Source organism: Mesoplodon mirus, assembly GCF_964341445.2.
Source record: "Mesoplodon mirus genome assembly, chromosome: 1".
Lineage (NCBI taxonomy): Eukaryota > Metazoa > Chordata > Mammalia > Artiodactyla > Ziphiidae > Mesoplodon > Mesoplodon mirus.
Window position 1 is genome coordinate 26,052,260 of NC_138976.1, and position 25,574 is coordinate 26,077,833.

At 46.8% G+C, this 25,574-nt stretch overlaps 1 protein-coding gene and 1 long non-coding RNA gene across 2 annotated transcripts in view; one reads left to right on the top strand and one right to left on the bottom strand.

Annotated features, from left to right (window-relative positions):
• The window catches only part of LOC309803486, a 565,063-nt gene that overhangs the window by 129,818 nt on the left and 409,671 nt on the right, over positions 1 to 25,574 (bottom strand). The window lies entirely within an intron of this gene.
• LOC309801757 (uncharacterized protein) overlaps positions 13,657 to 25,574 on the top strand; it is a gene marked incomplete at its 3' end in the record, with an annotated part of 49,412 nt that continues 37,494 nt past the window's right edge. The window contains exon 1 of the mRNA XM_082616680.1: positions 13,657 to 13,827. Within this exon, the coding sequence (XP_082472806.1) occupies positions 13,672 to 13,827 (156 nt within the window). The 5' untranslated portion in view covers positions 13,657 to 13,671. The remainder of the gene's footprint in view (positions 13,828 to 25,574) is intronic.

Sequence of the window (25,574 nt, forward strand, 5' to 3'; positions counted from 1 at the left end):
TGAAATCCCACAGACCTGGGTCAGGACTCCTAAGCCCATGACCTCACTGTCCAAGAGGACAAAAGCTCGTGAGTGGGCTCTGTCCCCTCTGGGAAGAGAGCCACCTACCTCGTGCTGGCCGAGTGTTTCACCTCTAGGGTGATTACTTTCAAAATAACATTTAACATATGTAATGTCACTACACAAGCAAGGTATGTTCAGTGCAGAATATCTGGCAAGTCCAGTAAAGTATAAAGAGAGGAGATTAAAAATTCACCATCATCTCACCAATCAGAGTCAACCACTGCTCAAATTTTGGTATGTAGCTTTCTCATCTATAAATTATAAAAAGTAAAACCAGAGTAATACTTTATATATATATATTTAAAAATGATTGAGGCATAATATATATAGTAAAAGGCATAAATCTTAAGTTTATAGCTCAGTACATTTTTACGTATGTAAAAATGTCTCATTTTTACACCCATGAGACCATCACTCAGATCAAGATATAGAACATCTCAGATCCCAGAAAACTCCCTCCTACCCTTTCTCGGTCAATAACTATGTTCACCTCCAAGATGTAGCTGGTATTCTGAGTTTCATATTTCCAGATTAGATTTGCCTATTCTTAAGTATCACATGACTGGATTCCCACAGTATTTATTCTTTTGTGTTTGGCTTCACTCAGCCAATCTGTGGCATCTACTACATGGCCTGGCCTAGAAAGGGTACTTTGCGTTGGCACAGGAAAGCTCTGTTGGACGCATGTTGAGTGAATGAATGAGTAAGTGAGTGAGTGAATGGATAGGCTTTGGTGATGGGGTGGTCTCCTGGGTTTTCTGGTCACCATTTGGTGGTCCCTGTGGAGAAGCGAGAGCAGCCAGTGGCTCATGTCATAATCCAGGTGAGAGTAGATGAACCTGAGCTAAAGAGGAGACACTGGGGAGAGTGAGGAGGGTGCCTGTCTGCCTGGCACTCACAAGGGTTGGGTTGGTGCCCGTGAGCAGCAGAACCCAGAGTATTTTTAGAAAGCCCATCAGAGCAGCCACTTGACACGGTGGCAGCCTCGCTGTCAGTGTCCCATGGCTCGATGTGGAGCCCCCACCTGGATCCACCCCTGTGCTATGAGCCCACTGCTCTGCTCTGAGCAGGTGGGACTCATGCTCAGCAGTGTCTTGGCGTGATGAACAAGCACAGAGTGAGGGGTCTGGAGTGTCTCTGGAGAGCACTCCACTGGGACACAAAAGCACTTGGAGAAATGGGTGCTGTCATCCTGTACCCCAAGAAAGAGATGCATACTCTCTAGGATCAGAGTCACAGCAGAGTTTCCAGTCAATGTACCCCCTTTATTATTTAAAGTTCTCAAGGTTGAAAGGGACCCCTTCTCTGGCTCTTACCTCATCTGGGGCTTGAGCCCCCTTTGACATTCTTTCCAACACAGGCTCAGTTTTCACACCTCCCTTTTTGCTTTTTCTGCAATCAACACCCTAGGCCCAGCCAGCATCATCTCTCACCTGCCCTGCTCTAGCCACCTCCTTTCTCCCTCTGTTCTTGCTTCCTGTTATTCATTCTACTCTACAGCCAGGGGTCAGGTGCTCTCCACTGTTGTAGCCTTGACAAAGTGTCAGGACACAGTTGGAGATGGAACAATATTACTGGAGAGGGATGGAGCCATGGTCAGCAGGAGAGAGCTGCTGGGCCATGCCAGTGGAGGAGGAACCACGGAGAGAAGAGTGGGGAGATGCCCTGAGACCCTGCTTGGGCTAAGAGGTCTCACGGGGTGGGACGGGGAGGCAGTGCTGGGATGACGTAGGTGGGCCTGAGACCAGGCAGGGTTTTATTATTTTATGAAGATCCATTGCCCTTTATTCCTTTCCTTGGGCTTGTAATGGATGGGTTGTGGGAGAAGAAGAGGAGGGGGAAGTGCTGGGTTTTTTTTTTTTCTCTATGACTGGAGAAATGGCTTTGGGAATGTAGGAAGTCAGTTCTCCATGAGTTCATGAGCTATTGGGGTAGAAGGCTGTCATGCTATTATATAAACTTCTAAATCAGATGAACAGGCCTCGGACAAGCTGTTAGAATGACTGTTGATTACTGAGTGTTTGTGCAGCATGTGACCTGGCATGGGTTGTTAATGCTATCCTGGAGACAGCGAAATTTCAGATCAGCAGCATTTTGGGGTTCCACTTGGAAAGAGTCCACCCTTCAGCTGACTGGTGCTGTCCTCTGCTGGGTGATTTAGTGGTCAGACTTGCTCAGTCAAGAGGGAGCAGCATCACGACAAGGCACCTGTGCCCATCTGCCAGTCTGGATGAAGAACCAAATCACAGGGTCAGTAATGCCTCCTGGCCAGAGTACATGAGCTGAGCAGCTGTCCCTGACATGCTGGCCAGGAGGGGTCCTCTTACCAAGGCAGCCAGTTCACCATGGGGAGTGCGAGGTCTCCTATGGTCAGAAGGGTATGTGAGTGTCACGGCTATGGTCAGAGGGAGGCAGGAAGCCTGCTCTTGGCCCCTCACACAGATATGAATCCAGGAAGCTGGAAAGGAGGCCATTAAGGTCAGGATGGAGGATACTCCCAGCATCCCCTGCTGCCAGAGGGATGGGTCCATGGTGCACTCAGGGACCAGTTGGGAGAAGAGGTAGAAGCTGAGCGTGTTGCAGTTAAATAATTCCTAGACTGCAGAGCATCTCTGAGCTTCGTTTTCCTCTTTTGTAGAATGAGTAAAATAAGATGAGGGATGAAAAGTGCCCCAGCAGTGGAATGATGTTACACGCATCTAAGGCATTATTTTCCCCAGGAAATTTTGTGTTTACTGGTTTTGTCAGCAAGTTGGAGGAAGCTACTGTATGCAGGCCTATCACATGTGCACAGAAAAATTCAGCTGGGAGGGATGGCTGAGACACAGGTAAGGGGGACCTCGGGTTGCAGGATCTGAAAACCCTACACTACCCTGGTTTCTCTCCCCCGGGTGCCCTCTCTGCACAACCCTGGGAAAACGGAGTGGCCCTAAAGGAGCTGCATCCTTATGGTGTGGCTGCTGCCCCTCTCTGAGGTAGGGTTTCTCCATCTCAGCACTGTTGACAGTGTGGACCAGATGGACTGGTCTATCTGGTTGAGGGGGCTGCCCAGAGCACTGAAGGATGTTTAGCAGCATCCTTGGTCTCTACCCACTAGAGGCCAGTAGTGCTGCCCCTCCTCTCCTTGAGACAACCAAATGTCCCTGGGAGACAAAATTGCCCCTGGTTTGAAACCACCTTTCTAGCTTCATCCTTTGAACCTCTCTGCCTGCATCATATGTGGCTTTGGTCGCATCGAAGTACAGGTGGCTCCTTTAAAAAAAAACAAAGCGTTTTCACACCCTTCCTACACCTTTGCATACACAGATCCCTCCGTCCATTGTCCTTCCCCACTTCTGCCTTTGAAGCTTCATAAAATCTTGCTCATCTTTGAAAACTCATCTCAAGATATCCCTTCCTCGAGGACACCATCCCTGAGGCTTGTGGCCAGCTAGTGTATTCACGGGGCTCTTCTAGAGCCCTGGCTGCACGGATTTTATTTTTTTGCTTGCAATTTTATCTCACTGGACTATAAGCTTCTTGAGAGCAAATCCTGTATCTTGTTTATCTTTGCTCCTCAGTGCCTGGTACACAGCCTAGCATAGAGGTGGGCTCAGTAAATCCTAGTTGAGTAATATCATTTAATGAGCCACTACCAGCTGGTCACGGGATGTAAAATGCTCTAGTCCAAATGAGACCACTTTTCAGATCTTAATAAAGCAGGGAGTCTAGTACTCTATCCTCAGGCAGTACAGCAAATCTCATCTCTTATGCAGAAGAAAACCAACTTATTATTATTTTAATCTCCAGGATGCCAGAGAGGTGTAGGGGAGTTTCCTCCTGTGAAGAAATCTCTTTCAGACTCCGCCCTTGAGAAAACACCGGTGTGGCTGTAGTAGGTAGAGCTTCCTCTCTGAAAGACGATGACTGAGGTCAGACGCTGACCCCAGCCAAACTTTCTGCTTGTGTTCCTTCTGAGCAAGGGGCTCCAACCACATCTTTCTTCAATGCAAATATCATCCCTCCTGTCCCAGAGCAAAGCCCCACCCTGCAGCTTCCAGAACCCTTGGCTACGGGACTTTCTCCAGCTCTCCCCTATGCATTGTCAAAACAGAACAGACTGCGCAGAAGGAACACGTTTGGTGCTGAGACTGGAGCCAGGGCACTACGTGCAGATCCAGACAATCTGCTCCACTCCTCCCAAGGAGAGAGGAAAGGCTTTTATTACTTGCTGACAACCAAGTCAGTGATGGGAAAATCTCTGGGTGACCAAGGCTAAGCAAAGCAACAGACACACAACCTACACTGATGCACTTTGAAAAATAAAGAGCCTCTGGTTTTAAATACCCCAACTTCTCTGTGTGTGTGTGTGTGTGTGTGTGTGTGTGTGTGTGTTTGGATGCCAAAGCCGTCAAGTCCAACCTCCACCCAGAGCTTGAATTGCATCGATGGCCCCCTTCTCCACCTCCCTTGGACACCTTCAGTGACAGGGACCTCTCACTGTTAGATAGCCCTGTCTAGTAGGAAGCTTTTGGTCACTTGGATGGTTTACCCTTTTGTCCTAAGTCTAATTCTTTGCTCCAGTTGGAATTGGTCCAGTCCTTCTTCCCCAGGAAAGATTTTCAGAGGCAACAACTTTACTACGCAAATCTTTCCTTCTGGCTAACCAGACCCAGGTCTTTCAACTGTCTTTCCCGTGACACAGTTTTGAGTCTCCGCCCTTCCTGATCACCTTTTTCTTGTCGCCACAATAAGTAACACAATACTCCAGTTGTCTGTAGTCTCAGAGAGTAAGTTATTTGGGACAGACAAGTTTTCCAGAGGGCTGAGGAGCTACCTCTTGAGCACCACACTTTTAAAAAGCATGATAGGAAGCATGCAGGATGCGGGTCCCTTTTAGCAAGCATGTATTTCTACCAGTTCTCTTTCTGACATTTCTTATCACCTCCGACATTGTCTCACGATACTTCTCCCCACACACCTCCCTGAACCTCTTTGCACACCATCTTCCAACAAGACTGGACTTTCTGTGCCATCAGTGAAAGAATGAGGACCAACAAGAGGAAGCTGCAAGAGGTCAGATTCCACACGGACATGAGAAGAAGCTTCTAATGGCTGAGTAGTTCCATGAAGGGAAGGGGGCGCACCAGCTGGGAGTGAGCTCTCGGTCTTGAAGGTGTCAAGCAGAAGCACTTGGTGGGGGTGTTTTTGGGGCGGCCCCGCTTGTACATCTGCTAAGGACTAGACTAGGTGCCTCAGAGTCTCCTCCAGCCCTGCTATTCTGTGGTTGTGGGCAAAGATTCCACGATGGGATTTTATGTGAATGAGGGCTCCTGAGTGTCCTTGTGACGGTTGTGAGAGAGGGAACAGAAAGCCAGTTCCTTCAGCCAAAGAGCTGTGGGGCTGGTGGCTGAGCATGTCTCAGCAGTAGTCTGTGGCTGAGTTGAGCCCCTCAAGAAGAGGGACTGGCATGCAGAGCATGGTGATGGGCGAGAGGAAGGAGGGCATGACTCTGCCTCCTGTGTTTGGAGGACCGAAGGGACACAAGGTTTGAGTGTTCATGGGTCAGTCCCCCCCCCAACCCCCATCAGGAGAGCAGGTGGTCCTCCAATTGGTCTGGGAGTGTTTGCAGTTCTGAAAAGTGTAGGAGTAGAGTCTGGGACATTGTCCTGGAACATTTGCCAAATTCCTGGACACCAGAGTGGCCACTGTTTTTGATTAAAGGAGATGATGGATGGAAATGATTTGTCACTGGCAGGTAGATAAACGTCTCCCCTCTCCCTTTGCGTGATAGGAAGCGAGACAACTCACTCCACCTTGGGGTGGTTTTGCCATGAAATCTGTTTAGTTGGGTGCTTGGTGCCCTCATAGGACATTTTCTTATTAATCCCATGTTATTTGGGGAATCAGGTGTTTTTTATTATGGTTGCTTATGATCAACACTACTATTAACAGCAACCTTGTGCCAGGCACTAGGTTGAGTACTTTATAAACTAAATACAAAGGTCAGGCTTAGGAAAACTCCAAATCTCACTGGGTCACAACTGGAAGGTCCCCAGATGTCATTTTCATCCAGTCTTCATGTTCCAGAGTATAAAAATCCAGGCTCAGATATTAAGCCACCAACCCTAGCTCTGTCATGGATGGATCAAAGTCAGCTCCCTAAAAGAGGCTGTGGTCACAAGGATTCCTGTCCACCTGGTCTTCCTAAGGTTTCCAGGAAACCAGTCCTGCAGGAATGCAGTTAGAGGCAGTGGCTTCCCCCAGGGTTACACAGAGACCCTCCTCAGAACTGCCCCACCCATCCTGTGTCAGGAGGCTGGGCCAAAGAGATATGTTCTGCAAAGTCCAGGGGAAATAGAGGGCCTTTTCTGGTCACTGTGGATGGCAGAGAGGCAGTGACAGTCTCAGGTCAGGTTCCTTAGAAGCAGAGGCTGAGAAAGGGTATTAGGTATCACGGTTTATAGAGGGAAAAACCTGCAAGGGAGGGAGATGGAGAAGCAGGATAGGGAGGGGAAAGGAAGAAACACAGATGTGGTTGAGGGTAGGGCTACCAGATAAAATACAGAGCATCCAGTTACATTTGAATTTTAGATAAACAGCAAGCAATTCTTTACTACAGGGATTTCTAAATATTGCATGGGACATACTTATACTAAAAATGTGTGCTTTGTTGATCTGAAATGTGAATTTAACTGGATATCCTGTATTTTTATGTCCTAAATCTGGAGACCCAGTCTAGGCCAACCAATCAGCTCTGTTTGCCCCAAACTGAGAGATTACCTGGGACGTGAGATTTTCAGTGCCCTTAACTGTGGTCTCAGGTAAAGCCTAGCCTTGGCCTAATCCTTGGGGAGGGGGTGGAAGTGGGACTGACACTCTGGAGCCTAAAGCACTTGGCCAAGGTGTCCCCTTGAGAGAAGGGCAACGCCCTTTCAGATCCCTGTTTTATTTAGTCATCCCTGTGCTGGCGGTAGTTGCGGGGGGTGGGGGGTGGTGTGGGGTGACCCCCTGGAGAGGCAGCTCCTGTTTCCTGAGGGCAATTCTCCTAAGAAAGGGGGCAGCTGTGAGTCCGTAATAGGCAAGCAGGTCGCACCGGTAGCATCTGAGGAGGTGTGTGCATAGGCCCTGCAAAGGGGGCCAGGGTGGGCACCCCAGTGTCTCCTCTACCGTCTCCAGGCCAACAGCCCAGAGGCTCTACTCTACCCCTTCAGGAGAAGGGGTGAAAACTAAGCCTGATTCCAGTCCCAGTGAACAGTGGGTCAGCTCCTCTGTTGTGGGCTGGATGTATGGGCAATTCCAGTGCAGGCTAGCTGTGCTGCTTCCATGTTCCCAAAGCTCTGTGAGAACGCAGAGGAGGGGCTTTCGTTATTATTCCTAACTGGGAGAAGGACCAGAACAGATTTCACATAAGGAGTACTATCTGTACCCGGCCTTGAAAGCTGGTGGGAATTTGGCCAGGGTGGGGAGGCGAGGTGGTGGTTGGAGGTGGAGGGGCATGTGTGGCCACGGCATAAAGGTCAAAGTCGTGGAGGTTGAGGTGTAGAGATACAGGACGCAAAGAGGACTCTCACCAAGTCCTCCAAGAACCGGTTACATGGGGCTTTCATTTCTTTTCTGCAAACTGGTCCCTAAGCCGGGGGAGCACAAGGCCTTGCCAAGGTTGTAGATTCTAGGGCAGCTTTTGCCTGAACGACAAAGCATCTGGTTCATGCAAACGGCTGAAGGACTTATTTTCAGACCCAAGCTAATGCTTTGGAAAGTGCTGGCGGCCCTGCTGACTTGGGGATGCCCGGGCACCTGGGGAACGTCCCAGCTCCTGGCAGGGGAGGCCCCGCCACCCGGCCCTGGCCCAGATCCATGGGAAGACAAGCTTCCTTCTCACCTTTCCAGTATATCCTGAAACCAGAAGCCCCATGACACTGACTCCTCTGTCCCTGCTCTGGGATTTCAGCTCTGGCTGAGGCAGGATACCCACACTGCTGAGAAGCCTGAGAAGCTTCTGGGACAAAGGTGCAGGGAGGGTCAGCTGGGGAGAGCGATGGGACCCATCCCAGATCAGTGTCCCCATTTCTGGGCTGAACTCGGCCCAGCATTGTAGAGCTCAGTATCTGAGCCTTCCAGTGGCCCTGTGATTTTTTTTTCCAGCCCTTTGCAGAGGGAAGCAGGGCTATTAAGCCCTTATTCGAACCACTTACTTGCTGTGTGACCTTAAACATGTCACTTGGCCTTGCTGAGTCCTCCTTCACATCTTTACTAATGACAAAAACATCAGCACTAGCAACTAACATTCTTGTAGCTTTTGCCAGCTTTTGCAATAGCAGAGTCACATAAATTCTCTGATTTAATCTTCTTAGCAAACTGTGAAGTGGGTTAGTGGGCAAAGTGGCATTAGTATCTCCATTTTAAGGAAGAAGAAATCAAATTAAGTATAAGCAATGTAACTTGCACTACTGTTATAGCCACAAGGCTCCTGGGATTAGGGCTCCTGACTCTAGGACACCAAACAGACAATAATCTCTTATCAGAGTCTCCAGGAAATGTCGGAGACAAGTCAGCAATTTAAAAGTCTTGATATAGAGACCCAGGGGGCGTTTGGTTTCCATGAGTTTTCTGACACCTACAGAAGCTGGGCTAAGGAGGGCAGGGTGTCCTACAATTCTGTTTCTGCTGTAGTCTGATGTGAGTTCAAATCTCAGCACCCTCTGCTCTTAGAAATACAATAAAAATATGTCACTCTGAAGCCACAATCCAAATTGTTGGCAGAAATAAAATAAGATTTGACAACGTGGGGTTTCTCTTGGGACCCTTTAGGGAGGTCCCAGGAGCCTGGGGGCCGGTGTGCTTTTTAGATTCCAATGTGACTGTATCTCAGATCTGTTACTGCTCAGAATCTAAAGAAGCAGACCAAGCAAGTGCTGAGGGTTCTGAGGTTGTAAGGTCTCTTCTAGTCGGGGTAGGGGGCTGAGGAGGGGAGCAGAACCAGGGAAAGAAAATAATAAAATCAGCGTTAATGAGACTGTTTATTTTTTCGGGGAGGTGAGAAGGAAGCAGTAGGGAAGGTGTGAGATTTGGGGCCAGCATGCAGTTTGTAGCCAGACACGTAGATTTCAGTCCCAGCATAGCCACTTATGAGCTAAAGTGAATCTAGGCCAGTCACTCATCTCTCTAAATCTCACCTGTAATCTGAGTGCAGCAGGACTACCCCCTAGTGCAATTGTCAGGGTCCAGGTTTCCACAGTGCCTGTAGAGGGCTTGACCACACTGAGGACTTAATATGTGCTAATTCCACTGATTTCCCCCACCCCTTCCCTTAAGTGGATCACTCACCTAGAAAGTATGAAACCCTCTTTCATCAAAATATACAAAAGCTCTGTCTTAGAGAAGTCTGACAAAATTAACTTTTAAGCTGAAAAAAAGGCTCTGCATGAACGATGAACCAACTGGCTTATTTTCTTGGACCTTGCTAGCCGTGCTCCCCCAAGCACACGTGCGTGCACACACATGCACTCACAGAATTGGAATGCCATGGAGAAGGAAGGCCAGGCTGTGACAGTCCCAGCATCCCGCCCAGACTGTGGAGGCAGAACAGGCCCTTCCGGAGCCCCTTGGGATTGGGGTCTGTCCTTGCCCCCTGCCACAGACTGAGAACAGTCCACAGGCCTGGTGTCCACTGCCCACTCTGCCCTGTGAGGATGGCGCATTGCATCCCCAGAAAAACTATGGAAACACAGCCTGCCAAAGACCTCTCATCCTGATTTCCCCCTGGGAAAAGAAAGGAAGGAAACTGGAGAAAGAAAGATGAAATGAAAGCAAAATGATGGAAGGAAGAGGGAAGGTAAGAGACCTGGTACAAGTGTGAAATCAAAATAATAGACTCAGGCTGGTGAGATGCATGTGAACAGAGTGTGACGTGGGCATCCCCCACAAATAGACCTTCTGTTAAAAATAGCCTTTGTCTAAATGTGGAAAGAGTGTAAATATAGTAGCGGTTTCAGCTTACTACTAGCCGCCCCAGCTCCAAGTAACAGAGGCTTATTATAGGTTGCGTGCGTCAGCAGCAGGGGAGCGGGGGGAGGGCAGACAGACAAGCCCTGGGCTGTGCGTACAGTACCCACCGGCAGGCCAGGGGTCAGCCAGCCTCTGGTGAAGTGGGATGGCTGGATTGCCCTAAAATGCTCTCACAGAGCTCCGATGGGAAGAAAACGCTAGCCCAGCTGGGGAGGGAAGGAAGGAAGGAATCACAGTGCTGAAAAGGAAATGGGGAGGATTGTCTTAGAAATGCCATTCATTCTCATCTGGAGTTTCACCAGGCAGTGTGTCCAGGAGGCTGCTTGCTCCTGGACACCGCAGGAAGTTTTCAAAGGAACCCCCTGGGATGACCAGGCTGTGGACAAACCAGTTTCCTCAGCCCTGAGTGCAGGGGACAAAACCCCTAGAAACCTGTGGAAAGTGCCAGAAATGAGTTTGATTCAAGTCTTTAAAAAAAAAAAAAAAAAAGACTTTGGGTTTTTATCTCCATGTCTTGGGCATCACTTAGTAGGTATGCGGAGCATGGTGGTTGGATGACTGATTGTACAGCTGAGTGTGACTGAAGGTGCTGCTCTCCTGGGGTAGAACCAAGGGAGAGAGAACTGTTCTGTGGGAAGCTCATTGCTCTTCATTCTCTTGATTCAGGTGCCAAGGGGTGATTGCCCATGTGGATGCTAAGACCTGCCCCTGGCTGCCTGTATCATCTAACCTCTTAGGGGACCCTCATTATCCTCTTGATCTATCACTCTTTAACCCAGGTCATCTCTCCTCCCTGCTCAGCACATGTTTGTGCATATATCACATATACACACAGCCCAGCGTGCACACGCACACAAACACACACACATACACACAGTTAGCAGTCTGAGGCCCATTTCCAGCAAGAGCCCTTACACCCCTTGCTTCCTCTGGCCTCTTACTCCCACTGTGTCCCTCTGTTTGCTCTGCTTTAGCCCTCTGGTGCTTCTTTTCATCCCTAACCTTGAGCTTGCCCCTTGGATGGAAGACACACCTGGCTCCTCCAGGTGGATCTTCAACTTCTTCTTCTCAGACACCATTGGGGCTTTCTCTCTGGCTCTGCCCTCTCTGGTTCTGCCAGCCTGGGTGACTACCCCACTGATTTAGCTCTTGCCCGAGGACTGATGCCCTTATCATCTCTCACCTACACACCGGTACTGGTCCTATGCTTCCAGATTCTCCCCAATATCATCCAAACTGCCCTGAAAACCACCTTTCCAAGATGCAGGCCCAAGGGTGTCACTGCCCCACGCAAAATGCTGGCAATGGCTCCCCATGGCCTATTGGACAAAGTCCACATCTTGGAAGGCACTTACTTGACCCTCCCTCCATCTGCTTTTCCAGCTGTGCCGCCTGGTACTCTGCACCAAGCAGTCCACCCAAAGACTCTGGAGATGTGCTCTTGTCCACTGGGCATATCCCCCATTCATGCCTCTATCAGGGATCAGTCTCTTTCCTTAGGCTGAAATGATTCTCCTCCAAATCTTTGCACATGAAAATTCTACCCATTCTTCAAGGCTACAGCTCCAAAAGGCTGTACACCTCTTCTGGGAAGCCTTCCTGTATCTCTCCTCCTACAGCCACCACCTCCTTTTTCACTTCTACCCCAAATCTTTTTTTTTTTTTTTTGGTCATCTTTATTTTTTATTTATTTTTTTGCTTTATAACAAATCTAATCAGTTATACATATACATATGTTCCCATATCCCCTCCCTTTTGCGTCTCCCTCCCACCCTCCCTATCCTACCCCTCCAGGTGGTCACAAAGCACCGAGCTGATCTCCCTGTGCTATGCGGCTGCTTCCCAAAAGCTATCTACCTTACGTTTGATAGTGTATATATGTCCATGCTGCTCTTTCACTTTGTCACAGCTTACCCTTCCCCCTCCCCATATCCTCAAGTCCATTCTCTAGTAGGTCTGTGTCTTTATTCCTGTCTTACCCCTATGTTCTTCATGACATTTTTTTTCTTAAATTCCATATATATGTGTCAGCATACAGTATTTGTCTTTCTCTTTCTGACTTACTTCACTCTGTATGACAGGCTCTAGGTCCATCCACCTCATTACAAATAGCTCAATTTTGTTTCTTTTTATGGCTGAGTAATATTCCATTGTATATATGTGCCACATCTTCTTTATCCATTCATCCGATGATGGACACTTAGGTTGTTTCCATCTCCGGGCTATTGTAAATAGGGCTGCTATGAACATTGTGGTACATGTCTCTTTTTGAATTATGGTTTTCTCAGGGTATATGCCCAGTAGTGGGATTGCTGGGTCATATGGTAGTTCTATTTGTAGTTTTTTAAGGAACCTCCATACCGTTCTCCATAGTGGCTGTACCAATTCACATTCCCACCAGCGGTGCAAGAGTGTTCCCTTTTTTCCACACCCTCTCCAGCATTTATTTCTACCCCAAATCTTAAGTCCCTTTTATATACTTGGAAAATGAATCAAGAGGCCTTATACCATGTCTGGGTGAGGTGCCCTCCCATGTGCTCCAACAGAGCCTGTATGTCCTTTCCCAGAACATTTATCACTCTGTGTTGGTTGTCTTTTTAACTGTTGGTCTCCCCCACCGGATTATGACACTCTAAGGGCAGGGTCTGGGAGGCCTTGTTCATGCCATATCCCCGGTGCCTAGCATGGTGCTTGGTTCCTTGCACCAATTGAAATGGGCCTCCAGGGCTCTCTATTTCTGCTATGGTCTAAATATTTGTGTTCCCCGAATTCGTATGTTGAAAGCCTAATCCCCAGTGTGATGGTCTTTGGAGATAGAGCTTTTGGGAGGTAATTAGGTCATGAAGGTGAAGCCCACATGATGGGATTAGTGCCCTTATCAGAAGCAACAGGACAGAGCTTCCTCTCTCTGCTTTCACTCCCTGACACATGAGGACAAGCAAACCAAGGAAGAAGATAGCAAACCAGGAAGAGGGCTTTCACCAGAACCCAACCATGCTGGCTCCCTGATCTTGGACTACCATCCTCCAGAACTGTAAGAAATAATTATCTGTTGTTTAAGCCACTCAGTCTATGGCACTGATTATGGCAACCCAAGCTGACAAAGACAACTTTACCTTTTACAGAAGCCCCTACTGCTTCAAGGCTCCTCTGCTATTTTCCACTGACCCTGCCACTGGCCCCTCGTACAGATATGAGGACCACCCAGATACAATCCTGAGATGATGGGCCTGGAGTCAGAAGAACTGGGTTGGAGTCTCAGCTCCACCTCTTAGCTGTCTGCCATTGGGCAAGTCACTGTACCTCTCTGACCAGTTTCCTTAACTGTGAAAAGGGGTAACACCACTCACTGCATGGGGTTGCTGTGAGGACTGAGAGACAGTGTGGGGCTGTAAGCATCTGACAGACTGTGCAGTGCTCTCCAAACATTGGGGCCTTCGTTACAGCCCTCACCCACTTACGGCCGTGCTTTGGAAACCTGTTCAGATCTAGCCATGTTGACTCTAGCTGCCATTTGGGCTCCTAAGGATGTCCTAGAAAGGACTTTTGCCACCTCTCTGCGTTAACAGCTCAAAATCTCCAGACACTTCTGATTGCCAGGACCCTTTTGAGCACACGATGGTTTTCTTCCTCAAAATCCTTAAAAAGAAAAAAGGCTTGAATGGCAATCAGGACTGGCAGAAGTTGGACTGTCATTGTGAACGGAGGAAGGAGGCTGCAAAAGGAGATGGGAAGAAAGTGGATATGCTGATAGCCAGGCTGGGGCTCTTCCAGGTAAGTCTACCTGCCCTGGCCCCAGGCGGCCCTCCTGGGGTTGGCTGGTCCTGCAGGCTCCCAGGATACAGCAGAACTAACAAATAGCATAGCGTGGAATACCAAGCACTGGGCAAATTATGGCTTCTACGCAGCGTGTTAAAACGGTGGAAAGAGCCGGGCTGTAGATCCAGCAAAGCCCAGCTTCAGTCTCTGTTCTGCCCCCTTATGAAGAGAGTAACTCAACCAAGTCTCCTAAACTCTTACAGCCTCAGTTCTTCATCTGTAAAATGAGGATCATTTTGATAAGAACCAAATTCAAATGTGATTGTTTATGGAAATCTCAAGCACAGTACCTGTGCTCAATAAATGGTAATTGCGACTGATTTTAAATTGATTTCTCCAGACTAGTATTTCATACTGCCAGGAAACAAGCAAAGACAAATTCAGAAAACTAAAGTGTTGGAGTTGATTGTTTTTTTTTTTAAACACCTCTCGATCAGGACAAAAAAACCTCCACAAAGCACTCTGAAAAACTTGCCATGGAAGCAAGGATTTGGGGGAAGGACAAGAAAAGGGACTCCTGTAGGACTGTGCTAGAAGAATCAGAGCCTCAAATTGCTTAGAATCTCTAAAATTTGTGCTGTAGCTTATTATATAGAAATTCTTACAGATAGGATGCAATGTATGTTTCCAGATGGCATACACTAATAGAATTATATTGGGGGTGTGCTTCAGGAAGCGTGTCCCTTCATCAGCCACCAACCTATACCTCTCTGTGTATATTTGCCTCCTGTGTCTTAACTTTTCTTATATATGCACACATCTGTGGTTTCATGTAATAAATGGTCATATGAGTGGGCGGGGGTGTAGTGAAGAGGACAAGAGCTCAGATCTTGAAGGAAAATATTCCTGATTCAGTGCTTGGCTCTGCTTTGTATTACCGGAATGGCATGTTGGGGAAAACATAAGTTTACCTACTTTATCTACCTCAAAGATAGTTGTAAAGATGAGGGATACTGTGGTAAAATGCTTAGCATAGTTCTAACAGTATTATTGTATAAATTCACATACACATAAATATAAATACTTATCCACACATGCAGATATACTCATTCATATATGTGTGCACTGACAAATAGCATGTGTACCCACACACGTGTGCATTTAAGTATAGATAGAGACACAGGGCATGTGCAGCTTTCCTATATAATCTAATCAAGAATGTTGTTTCTCCCAGAGTTGAGGTCCAGAGACATCTCTGAGTCCTAGTTCCTATAATGTTCTGGATGAGGGACTGTGGGTGGGGGCATGCCTTGCAGACAGGGAGCCAAACTGACCAAGGGCCCCAGCTGCTGTGCACTCGTATTTGTGTTGAGGCCACACTTCCTATGGGCCGCTCCCACCCAGTCAGCCACTAAGTGAGTCCCGGGTGCTAGTACTCATAGTCTCCAGGAGACAGGGGCTTCTCTGAGAGTTGACTGTGGTTTGTAGGCTCCCTCACGGCCTTCCTCATCCTTCCTCAGTGCATAGCTGGTCTAGGATGCTTCCGGCCAACCTTTCTCCCCACCCTCCTGCATTTAGGTCAGACTTGCATTCTGGTGTGGTGGCTCTCCCCCCTGGCCTCTCCCAGCTCCCTCCTCCTTTTCTCTCAACTGCTTCCCCAAGTAAAATCCTTATGTTTAATCCTGTCTTGGCTGTGCTTCTAACACCACAGGGGAGTGTGGAATCCCAGGTCACAGAGGAGCCCAGGATTCAGAAGTCCCAGGAGCCCACAGGAGGGAGCAGACTTGCATCCCTGATCACAAATGTTATACCTCATTAACCTGCACGCCCACATTGCCAGGCAGTACTTATTATCGACCCTGTGAGGTGAGGAGACCGAGGTCTGGGAAGCTCTCTGTCACTTGTCCAGGCTCATAGGATCAGAAAGTAGCAGAGCCTGATCAGGAACCCAGGCTTCCTGAACCCCAAATCTCTACTCTCTTTGATCTGTGCTGCCCGTTGAGCACCTTACCAAGAGCTTCCACAAGCATCATATCGTATCCTCAGTTTCCCCTGTGATGAGGCAGGGAGAGTTCACCACCCCCATTTCACAAATGAGAGGCTGAGACTGAGAGAGGTGAGGTCAATCACCCAAGGTCACTTGGTTAGCAATTAGAACCCAAGTCTCCTGCCAAGTCCCAGCCCAGGGCCATGCCTTTTTTGTCCCTCCTCCAAGGGACTTATCCCACTCCCAAGCCACTTTAGTCCCTGCAAAAAATCTTGGAGTTGCCTGTTCTGCCTGCCATTCCCCACAAATTCACATTTCCTCTCTCTTCCTGGGAGCAAAAGCCCCAGGGTGGCTGAGAGCCTGGCTGTACCAAGTACATAGCAGCCTGCGGTCCGGACTGGGGATGTGGGGAGAAGCTCCTGCTCCCCACATTGGAAACCTGCCCACTGAGCCTCCTTCCTTCTTGCTTTAAAGTGCTCTAGAGTTTCTGTGCTCACAATGCATCTCTTTGGAAGTCTGCCCTCTGAGGGTTGCCATGGTGACTATTTTGGTACTGCATGCTAGAAAAAGCTGAGGCACCTGCTGGTCACACCACCAAAACTTGTCTCTCTGAAAAATCAGCAGATGGCATTTGTCAGAAATTCCTACTTCTTGATTAATTTGGGAAAAAGAAGAGTGTGTGGTAATGCTGATATCCTTTAACCTGGATTGGCTATGTCGGTGTTTTGGGGAAGACGTGAAATCGCTGTGCACAAACCCCACGAGCTTCCTTTGAAATGATGGGTTGCTTAGTTTTCCCAGAGAGGCTAAGAAGTTTGGTGATTTGAATTTTAGTAGATGAAAACAAGGGGAAGATCATGATGTCACTTCTCTATGAAGAGGGGTTAGGATGTTAGGGCCAGTTCTGCAAAGGTTCATATCTCACTTCTAGTAACTTCCACAAATTCTCAAACATGCCTCAGATTGGATCTGACTTTTAATTAACATGAACGGGAAAAAAAATCATGATTTTTTTGATTCGAAACCCAGCTTTGCCACGCATTAACTGTGTGACCTTAGGGAAGTCCCTCAGCCATCCAAAGCTCAGATTCTCCACCTATAAGACAGTGATGATAATAGTATTTATTTCACAAGTTTGTAATGAGGATTAAATGAGATAGTTATTATTATTATCATCATCATTATTATTAACTAGAATTCAATTTAGGCATGGAGGGACTTACCAATCCATATGCTCATACAGATTTTACATATAACTCTGTTCATGAAAATAAATTAATTTCACTGTCTCAATCTAAGCAATGATATTTTAGTTAGGATAACATAACCCCCCCCAAAAAAAACTTCTGGGTGCACATTGTACAATGTGTCTCTAATTTAACTGTTATCTCATTCTGCTTTTTTAGGGACTTGTTCCCCCAGCTCTCATATCCTTGTTTTCACATGCCCTTTTCACAGTTTGCAATACTCTTTGTTCCCAATGTAACTTAGCAAACTTTGAATGTAGGCGTGAGCTGGTTCCCTAAGCATACATTGACTACCACCTCTTAATTTTGGGCTCTTTGTAAGAGCCTTCTGCAGAACGGGTTATGTAGTTTTCTACCCTTTTTCATCTATTGGTTCTCTGTGGAGAATGAGCCTCCAGTTCCTCACTGGCAATCTGATTCTATAATGAGGCCTGGTAAATTAGGGATGGCAAAACCTGGGTGACTACTCTCCCCTCCTGTGGCCATGACAGACATTTCTAATCAATTATAGCACTTTTCCCACTGAGCCCGGAAGGACCTGGGAACCTTCCTGAATACAGTGCTCAAGGCAGCCATGCTAATTCACTAGAGTTAACACAGGAAAGGAAAGGAAATCTGTTTGTCATTCCTGGCATTGGGGACAGAACCCTGGAATGGAAAGCAGAAAAGGTAATGCTAATCCCAGTTCTGCCTTTAACTAACTCTGTGAACTTAGATTCCTCATTTCCTTCTCTGAGGCTCAGTTTCCATATTTGAAATGAAAGAAAGAAAGAAAGAAAAAAAAAGGAAGTCTTTAATTCCTTCAAGTTCTAAAATTCTCCATACTTTCATCATCCACCTCCCCACCTCCCACTACAAACACACATTCTCCCATCAGGTGGGCTCCCAACACCCAATGCAGGCTCTGATCTGTTCTTTTCTTGGGACTTGTCCAAATGATCAGATTTTATCAAACATCCTGGGGTGGCTGAGTGCTAAATAAAACATTCTCAGATGCTTAGAATCACCAAATTATAGCATTTCTGAGCTGAAAGTCACCTTAGAGCACACTGAGCTGAATCCTCCACACTAAAGACGAGGAACTAGAACAAATGAGTTCAGTGACTTCCCTGAGGTCACTCAGCAAGTTAACAAGTTGATCTGGTCCCCATTTGGGGATCCATCATGTAAGAGACCAGGCCAGTCCTCGGTCATGTGACCTGGGCTCTACCAATTGGATGTACCCACGGAAGAATCCAGTTCAGAAGTGTAGCAGGAAGCCTTGGGAGTGTCAGAGCCTGAGGTTTTGGTGTTCGGTGTTCAGCATGTTTGGTGAAAGCCGTGGTGTTTATGCCCAGGCATGTTGCCAGTGGGGCCTTCGAAGGTGTACTCTCACTTCGTGGTTTGGGCACTTTCCTGGCTGGCTCCCTTTATGCTGCACTCTTTGGCTGTCCTGGAGATTCTGTGAACTATCTAATATTCTTTAATAAATTCTCTTTCCATTAAAATGAGCTAAGTGGGTTCTGTTGTTTATACCAAGAGTCCTGACTGGCACACCAACCCTTGAAAGGAAAGGAAATTCTAAATATAAATGCCACTTCGCAGACACTTGTTAATCCTCTCTCTTCTCCTCCGCCCTCCTGCCTTTCTTCTGTCATGCCTGTCAAACTCATCATCACTGAAGCATTGTGGGACCCGTGAAAAGAGATATGTTGGATCTAAATTCCCACAAAATGACACTGAGTGTTTGAAAACGCTTACAAAGAGGCATTGCTCCTCAATGGGGAGGGGTAGGCATCTCAAGGATTTGTGAAGGCTGCCGGGGGTGAGGGCGTGAGGGTTAAGGAGGGTGCAGAGGTTCCTTTAACACCTTCTTCTCCCATCTGCCCCATTCCAGACTTTAAAATATTATTAAGAATAATGGAGGATAATTTTCATTGGTTCATTGAATAGGAGTTGATTCCCAGGTTGGTTGTCCTGCTCTATTCCTAGGTCCCTCCTTGGAAAGACTTGTGCTATGTAGCAAGAGGTACCTACAGATTCATTTGCTTAGAAGGACCTTCCATGCTATGACAAAACCATTACAGATGATCCAAAAACAAACAAAGAGGGATAGGAGGGGAAATAAAGACCAGCATAGCAAAGGAGAGGCTGAAAACAGCTAGAGTGAATTCTCCTTACCCAAACTCCACAAATAGCAATTGTTCATACAACTCTTTTGACCATGAATCCCAACAGGCAGAGGGTGGTAGTGGGTGGAGTATGGACTCGGACCTGCCTGGCACCCATTAGATGTGTGACCTTGGGCCTTTTGGGCAGATTCTCTAACCTCTCTGAGCCTCGGTTCCCTTATTTTATATATTGTATATATTATATAGTATGGTCTTCACTCTGTTCTCATTATTTGTGATAGTTTGTCCTATAGAGTGACTGGGAATGTTGCATTAACAAATATTTGAACTGCTATTCTGAGGGGAAACACATAACCTTTTTTTCTGTGTGTTTCTGTTTAAAGACACCTTATTTAATATTACTGTTGATTCACTGACATTGAACTCCTGGCCAGAAGCACTGGAATTCATGCCTGAATGAAGCTCATCTAACACATACTTTCTCTATAAGTCACATCCAATCTCCTTGTGTACTACTATGCTTGGAGACATTTTAAACATCAAAATCTCTAAGAAAAAGAGCACAACATGTGAAAGTAGATGGCAAAAAGGAGCTTGTTTGCAGTCTGAGAGCTGAAACATGAAGGCAGAGTGTCACCTTGTTCGACCTCAGCTGGGAATGTGTGTGATGGGCAGCTCAAATTTTTTACAGCTCTGCCCATTTCTGCAAATGACTGTAAAGTGCTGCGAGTGTTGATTTTGGGGTTACAGATCAATTTTAACAAGTAGGTGAATTTGCACATATGCAATCTGTGAATAATGAGGATTGACTCTATATACATTTACATATTGCTACCTTACCTTAGTTTTTGTCAGGACCAAATGCATGGAAGAATCCATCACAAACCATAAGGCATTGTAGAAATGAATCTAATGGTTATAAAACATATGTGCTGGTGGATGCCAGCTCATTCTCTCCGGCATCAGCTCAGGAGTCACCTTCTCCAGGAAGTCTTGTACCAAAGGCAAGGACTTAACTGTAAATACAAACTAGAACAGGTTCCTTATCTGCCTGGGTTGGGTGGAAGGAAAAGAAGGTCAAGAGGGCGACTCGCTTACTTCATTCTACTTCTCACCTTGTCCGGGAAGCTAGATGCAAGGGCATACACTGCCAAGCGGCAAAGTCAGGATTTGCATACAGGATTTCTGACTCCAGGCTTTGCAGTCTTAACCTCTAGAATATACTTATACCAAATTTTGTCACATCATAATTGAAACAAAAACACATCACTTAAAAGTTCCTGGAGAAAACGCACAGGCCCTTGAGAATATACCTCTGTACCTCCTCCATCATTCCAGTCAGAGAAACATCGATTTATTGGAGTTCCTCCGAAGTGTGCTAATGGTTATAAGCCTCTTTTTCTGCCCCCTTCACACCATCACCCCAGTGGTGACATGGTGGTTCCAAGATGTCACGGATGACAATGGCATGGGATGAAGACTTGCTGCTGTGGGATCATGTGAGCTGGGAATGAGCTGGCCTCACAGAGGATTAAGGATGGAGATTCGACCTAGGAACTGGCTGAACTGGCTAAGCATGAGCAAAGAATACCAAAGAGGCTTCTGAGATGGGGACACTGCCTGATGGCCTCACCCCAGTCCAATTTCCCCTCTGCTGTTTGAGAGTTTATGGGGATATGGGTTCCCTGCACAAAGGCAGTATCTCCTACAACTAGTAACCTGAGGAGCTCATTCATTCCACAAACATTTACTGAACGCCTGCTGTATCCCAGGACTTGTGTAAATGGTTGGGCATACTGACATTAGCATTAGGGTGTAGTCATATCCTATTTACCTTAGGAGAGATAGTCAGACCAGTTGTTAAGAATGTGTATTCTGTGCTTTAGTTTCCTCATAGGTGAAACGGAGAAAATCCTAGTACTTACATTACACAGTTGATATGAAATTAAATAGGCTAATACACGTAAAGTTTTAGACCAGTGCCTACCATGTAATAAGCCCTCATTATTAGCTGTTATTAATTTAAGTGGGCCTATGAGAAAGAAAGAGAGTGAGAACGAAAAGCGTTGTGCTGGCAACTATTCAAGTGCATATGCTTTCTTTCAAAGTGCATATGCTTCTGAGGACATGCACGGTGGGATTTTGAGGTATCATATTGATTAGGTATGGATTTCACCTTATGAATTTACTTTAGAAACTAACCCCTACATTAGAGTAACCCCCACTACAGCAGTCGTAGTCGTAGCAGCGGCAGCAGCAGCAGCAAATACTTACTGAGCACGTATGTATGGATCAGGCCACAGAGCTAAGCGCTTTGCCTGTGGTATTTAATCTAAGTCATACAATAATGGGTTCTATTGTTTAGGTTCGAAGAAACTGAAGTATAAGGCAGTAAAGCAATGTGTCCAAAGTTACAGCTGGCACATGGCCAGGTGAGGAGGTGAACTTAGTTTCTACAGGTGCAAGTGCTGTGTCTTAGCCAATAAGCTTTACTGTCTCTGAGGAAACTCACAGCCTAGCGGTGCTGCTGGCAATTTTAAAGAAATAATCGCAATAGGTGGGAAAAGTGCTGGAAGAGGTGACATGATAATTAAGCTTTTCACCAACCGGTTCTCTCTCCATCACTCTCTTGTTGGTGCCTAGATGGCAGGGACCAGATCTCATCCATCTTGGTTCTCCTTGCACCAGCAAGGTGCTCGGTAAATATTTGCAGGTTTGGTTTGATTTGAATGAGATACAACGACTCTTTCAGATGGTGCTCGATGAATGAGCTAATGATTTCTCTAGTGTGGATTACAAGCCCTAAGGGTATGTTATTGTTTCTGAAGTTGGAGCCAGAAATGACAGTCTCTGGTTAAGCATGTATAAATGTTTAAAATAGGAATAATGTTTATTGCAAGCAAATTTGCTAAATGTGGGTGCCTTTGGTTTCTGGGTCATTTACAACTGGCTACCTTAGACTCTTTTATGTTCCAAAAAGCTCCTGGCTGTTCTGTTTCCCCGCGTCATGAATTGAAAATGCAAAATAAGAAGGCAGATCATATCTTTGCAATGAAAACCCCATGGGCTACATTTCATCTGTAAAAGCTGCTGTGTGCCAACCTGACCCTTCCCCCAGTCCCATGCTCCTTTTGCCTCTGCTTCGGGCACACTCAGAGGAAGGGAGATCACTACCATTCATTCCATCTTTGGGAAGTTCTGAGCCTCACGCAGGGTCCTCTTACTAAGTGCAAGCTGCCTGCATAGAGCTTTCTCCCACTTGCCCTGCCTCCCCATCCCAGGCCCCATCAGCTTCCTTTACCTCAAGACAATTCTTTTTTTAATATTTATTTATCTATTTGGCTACGCCAGGTCTTAGTTGCAGCATGCGGGACCTAGTTCCCTGACCAGGGATTGAACGCGGGCCCCCTGCATTGGGAGCGCAGAGTCTTAACCGCTGGACCACCAGGGAAGTCCTTCAAGACGATGCTTTAGAGATTAGGTATTACCACTGCCATATTCACGGTTCCTTTGAGCATCCTTCATAGAGTATTGTTTCCAGTCCCCTCACAACCTGGTCAGCTTAAGCGGATGTCAGTGTGAGGTCCAGAACTGAACATGGTGCTCTAGATACAGTTTAACTAGCCCTGTAAATGTGGACCATGCTCTTGTTTAAAACATCTTTCTTGTTTCTGCAGTGACACCTGATCTTTGATGCAGCTTGAATGTACAGTGAACTGGATTCCATAGTTCTTTCTCTTGCTATTGCTGTCAAGACAGATGGCCAGTACCCCATAATAAGGAGGCATCAGTCCCAGAGCCCTGAGGGCTGGTGGGAAATTGCCATGAGTGGGGAAACGAGAGGTTGCCTCTTCTCCTTACACAAGTTCCTGCATGTACAGAGCACATTCAGGTGATGAGGACCAAACCCCAGGAGAACAGGCAGAGGAAGAAGGCCTTGGCGCAGGGTGAGGAGATTTGGGTTTGAAGCACACTATTCCACTTGCCATGAAGTGGAGGTGTCAGCACCTCTGCTCACTGGGAGGAGACATGTCAAAGACAAAGTGGCACGTAGCCTAAGTATTCTGGGTGACCTCTAGTCCCATCTCGTTAGGTCATACAGACAAGAAATATCAGTCCGACATCCAGAAAGCAATATCAACCTTTTTACATTTTCCCTGAGGCCTCTTTTAAGTAGGCAAAATGAAGAGATTTCATTGAGTGAATTACAGCAAAATTTCTTTGCTTGTGGATCTCCCCAAAGCTGGCCATGCTTTGTTAGCTGCACCATTTCCCCAGCTGGAAGTTCCTTTCTTCCCCCTTCTCTCCTCCCAAACCTATAAACCAAACTCTCTAATGAGGAGAACTATCGGAAGAAAACCTAGCTCTTTTTTTTTTAAATTCTTTAATTAATCAATTTATTTTTGGTTGTGTTGGGTCTTCGTTGCTGCGCGTGGGCTTTCTCTAGTTGCATCAAGTAGGGGCTACTCTTTGTTGCGGTGTGCAGGCTTCTCATTGTGGTGGCTTCTCTTGTTGTGGAGCACGGGCTCTAGGTGAGCGGGCTTCAGTAGTTGTGGCTCACGGGCTCTAGAGTGCAGGCTCAGCTGTTGTGGTGCAGGGGCTTACTTGCTCTGCAGCATGTGGGATCTTCCTGGACCAGGGCTCAAATGCGTGTCCCCTGCATTGGCAGGCAGATTCTTAAACACTGCACCACCAGGGAAGTCCAAAAACCTAACTCTTGATTCTCTGTTTTCTTGCTCCTGCCTTTAACTGTGTTGTTCACATTTACTCCATTCTTTCAAGAGATGCTTAAAAAGTGTTCAAAGGCATATAAAATACATGTTTTGGTGGGAAAAGACTGTGCTTGCAAAGCAGTGTTTACTCACCTAAGTGAGTGAGCACTTCTGTCTCCTCCCACCCCTCAATTTACACTGCAGGAGCCTGTAGGGGCTTGGGGCACTGGGGGGTGGGAAGGGAGGGTGGAATAAACACAACAAAGCCTGGGCTCAAATTCAGCTCAGCCACTTGCTACTTATGTGATCCTGGGCAAGTCATTTAACTTCTCTGAGTCTCAGTTTTATCATTTGCAAAATAGGATGATGGCTACCAAGGAACAATTAAATGGAATAATGAATGTGAGGCATTTAGTATGTGGCTGGAAATGATATATCTCTTCCATAGCAAGTCACATTCAGCCAACAACATTAGGCTGGGGCCTAGGGGATACGCTCACACGTCTCAGACTGAATTTGTTTTCTGGAAAAATCCATGGTATAGTAGGGGAGATAAGTCAGGCAGAGTAACACCACTAATAGAAAGCAGAGTATGCTGAGAGGATAGGACAGGACTGTGAGAGAGGCGAGGATAGGCAGAGCCCAGAAGTCTCCCTGGAAAGGTGAGGTTTGAATGGTCCCTGCTGAATGGCCAGATTTGACCACAAAGGAAAACAGAGGAAAGGAGAGTGGTGCTTGTACAGGGAGAGAGAATTGCAACACAGAATGAGTAGGTGGTAGGGCTGGAAAGCGGATGGAAGGTGGGAATTAGTCTGATTAAGGTCTGACTTTCTTATTCCAAAATTGGAGCTACAAACAGGTCTTCTAAATGGACTTCTGCACAGACTCACAGAGTATGAGCAAAAACCAGTCCAGAGAGCTTTAATGCCAAGACCAAGTGGGAAGAAAGAGAAGTACTGCAAGTCAGAGAGGGCTCACTGTTTCTCACTCCTCCAGGCAGATTTGGTGCCAGTGACTCCAATGGAGGATGGAGATATTCCAACAGCCTGTGGTCCCTGAGGAGACTGGGTCCTTCTGCATCCCCTCACTTACCCAGTAACAGGATCAATGTGAGTATCATTGCCTCAGGCTGTCCCAGAGGGATGGACTTCAGCTCTTCTCTTTTATGGGGCCAGCTGGGTGTAGCTCTAATTTTTATCGAGAGTCATCTGTAATTCAGGCCTGGACTGTTCAGGCAAGAGTGACCATCAGTTCTTTAAAAATGTAGAGCTAAAAGCCTGTCACACTTTTAACACTGCAAACATATCATTGGCTCCTGTATATAAACTGCTGGTGGCATCCATAATCTTTATATTTAAAGTCTACCTGCTTCACCCACTTTAGGATAGTGTTATCTGCTTATAGACTCGAGTTTACTCAAAAAGAATTTTCCCCAGGACTCTTAACCAAGATGTATGAATGCCAGGTTCAGGCTGTTGGAGGGTCTCTCTATAGGTTCAAGAGAAGGTATGTGAGATGTGGGGTAGGGAATAGAAGGCCCAGGAAGGAGAAGAGAGCAGTGGCAGAAAGACCACTCGGGGGAGGCCTAGGGGGTATCATAAATACCCAGAGGAATGTCTGGGAAGCGGGCCAGGTAGGGAGCAGAGCAAAGGACAGACTCAAGAAATAAAGCCCAGGGCTTCCCTGGTGGCGGAGTGGTTAAGAA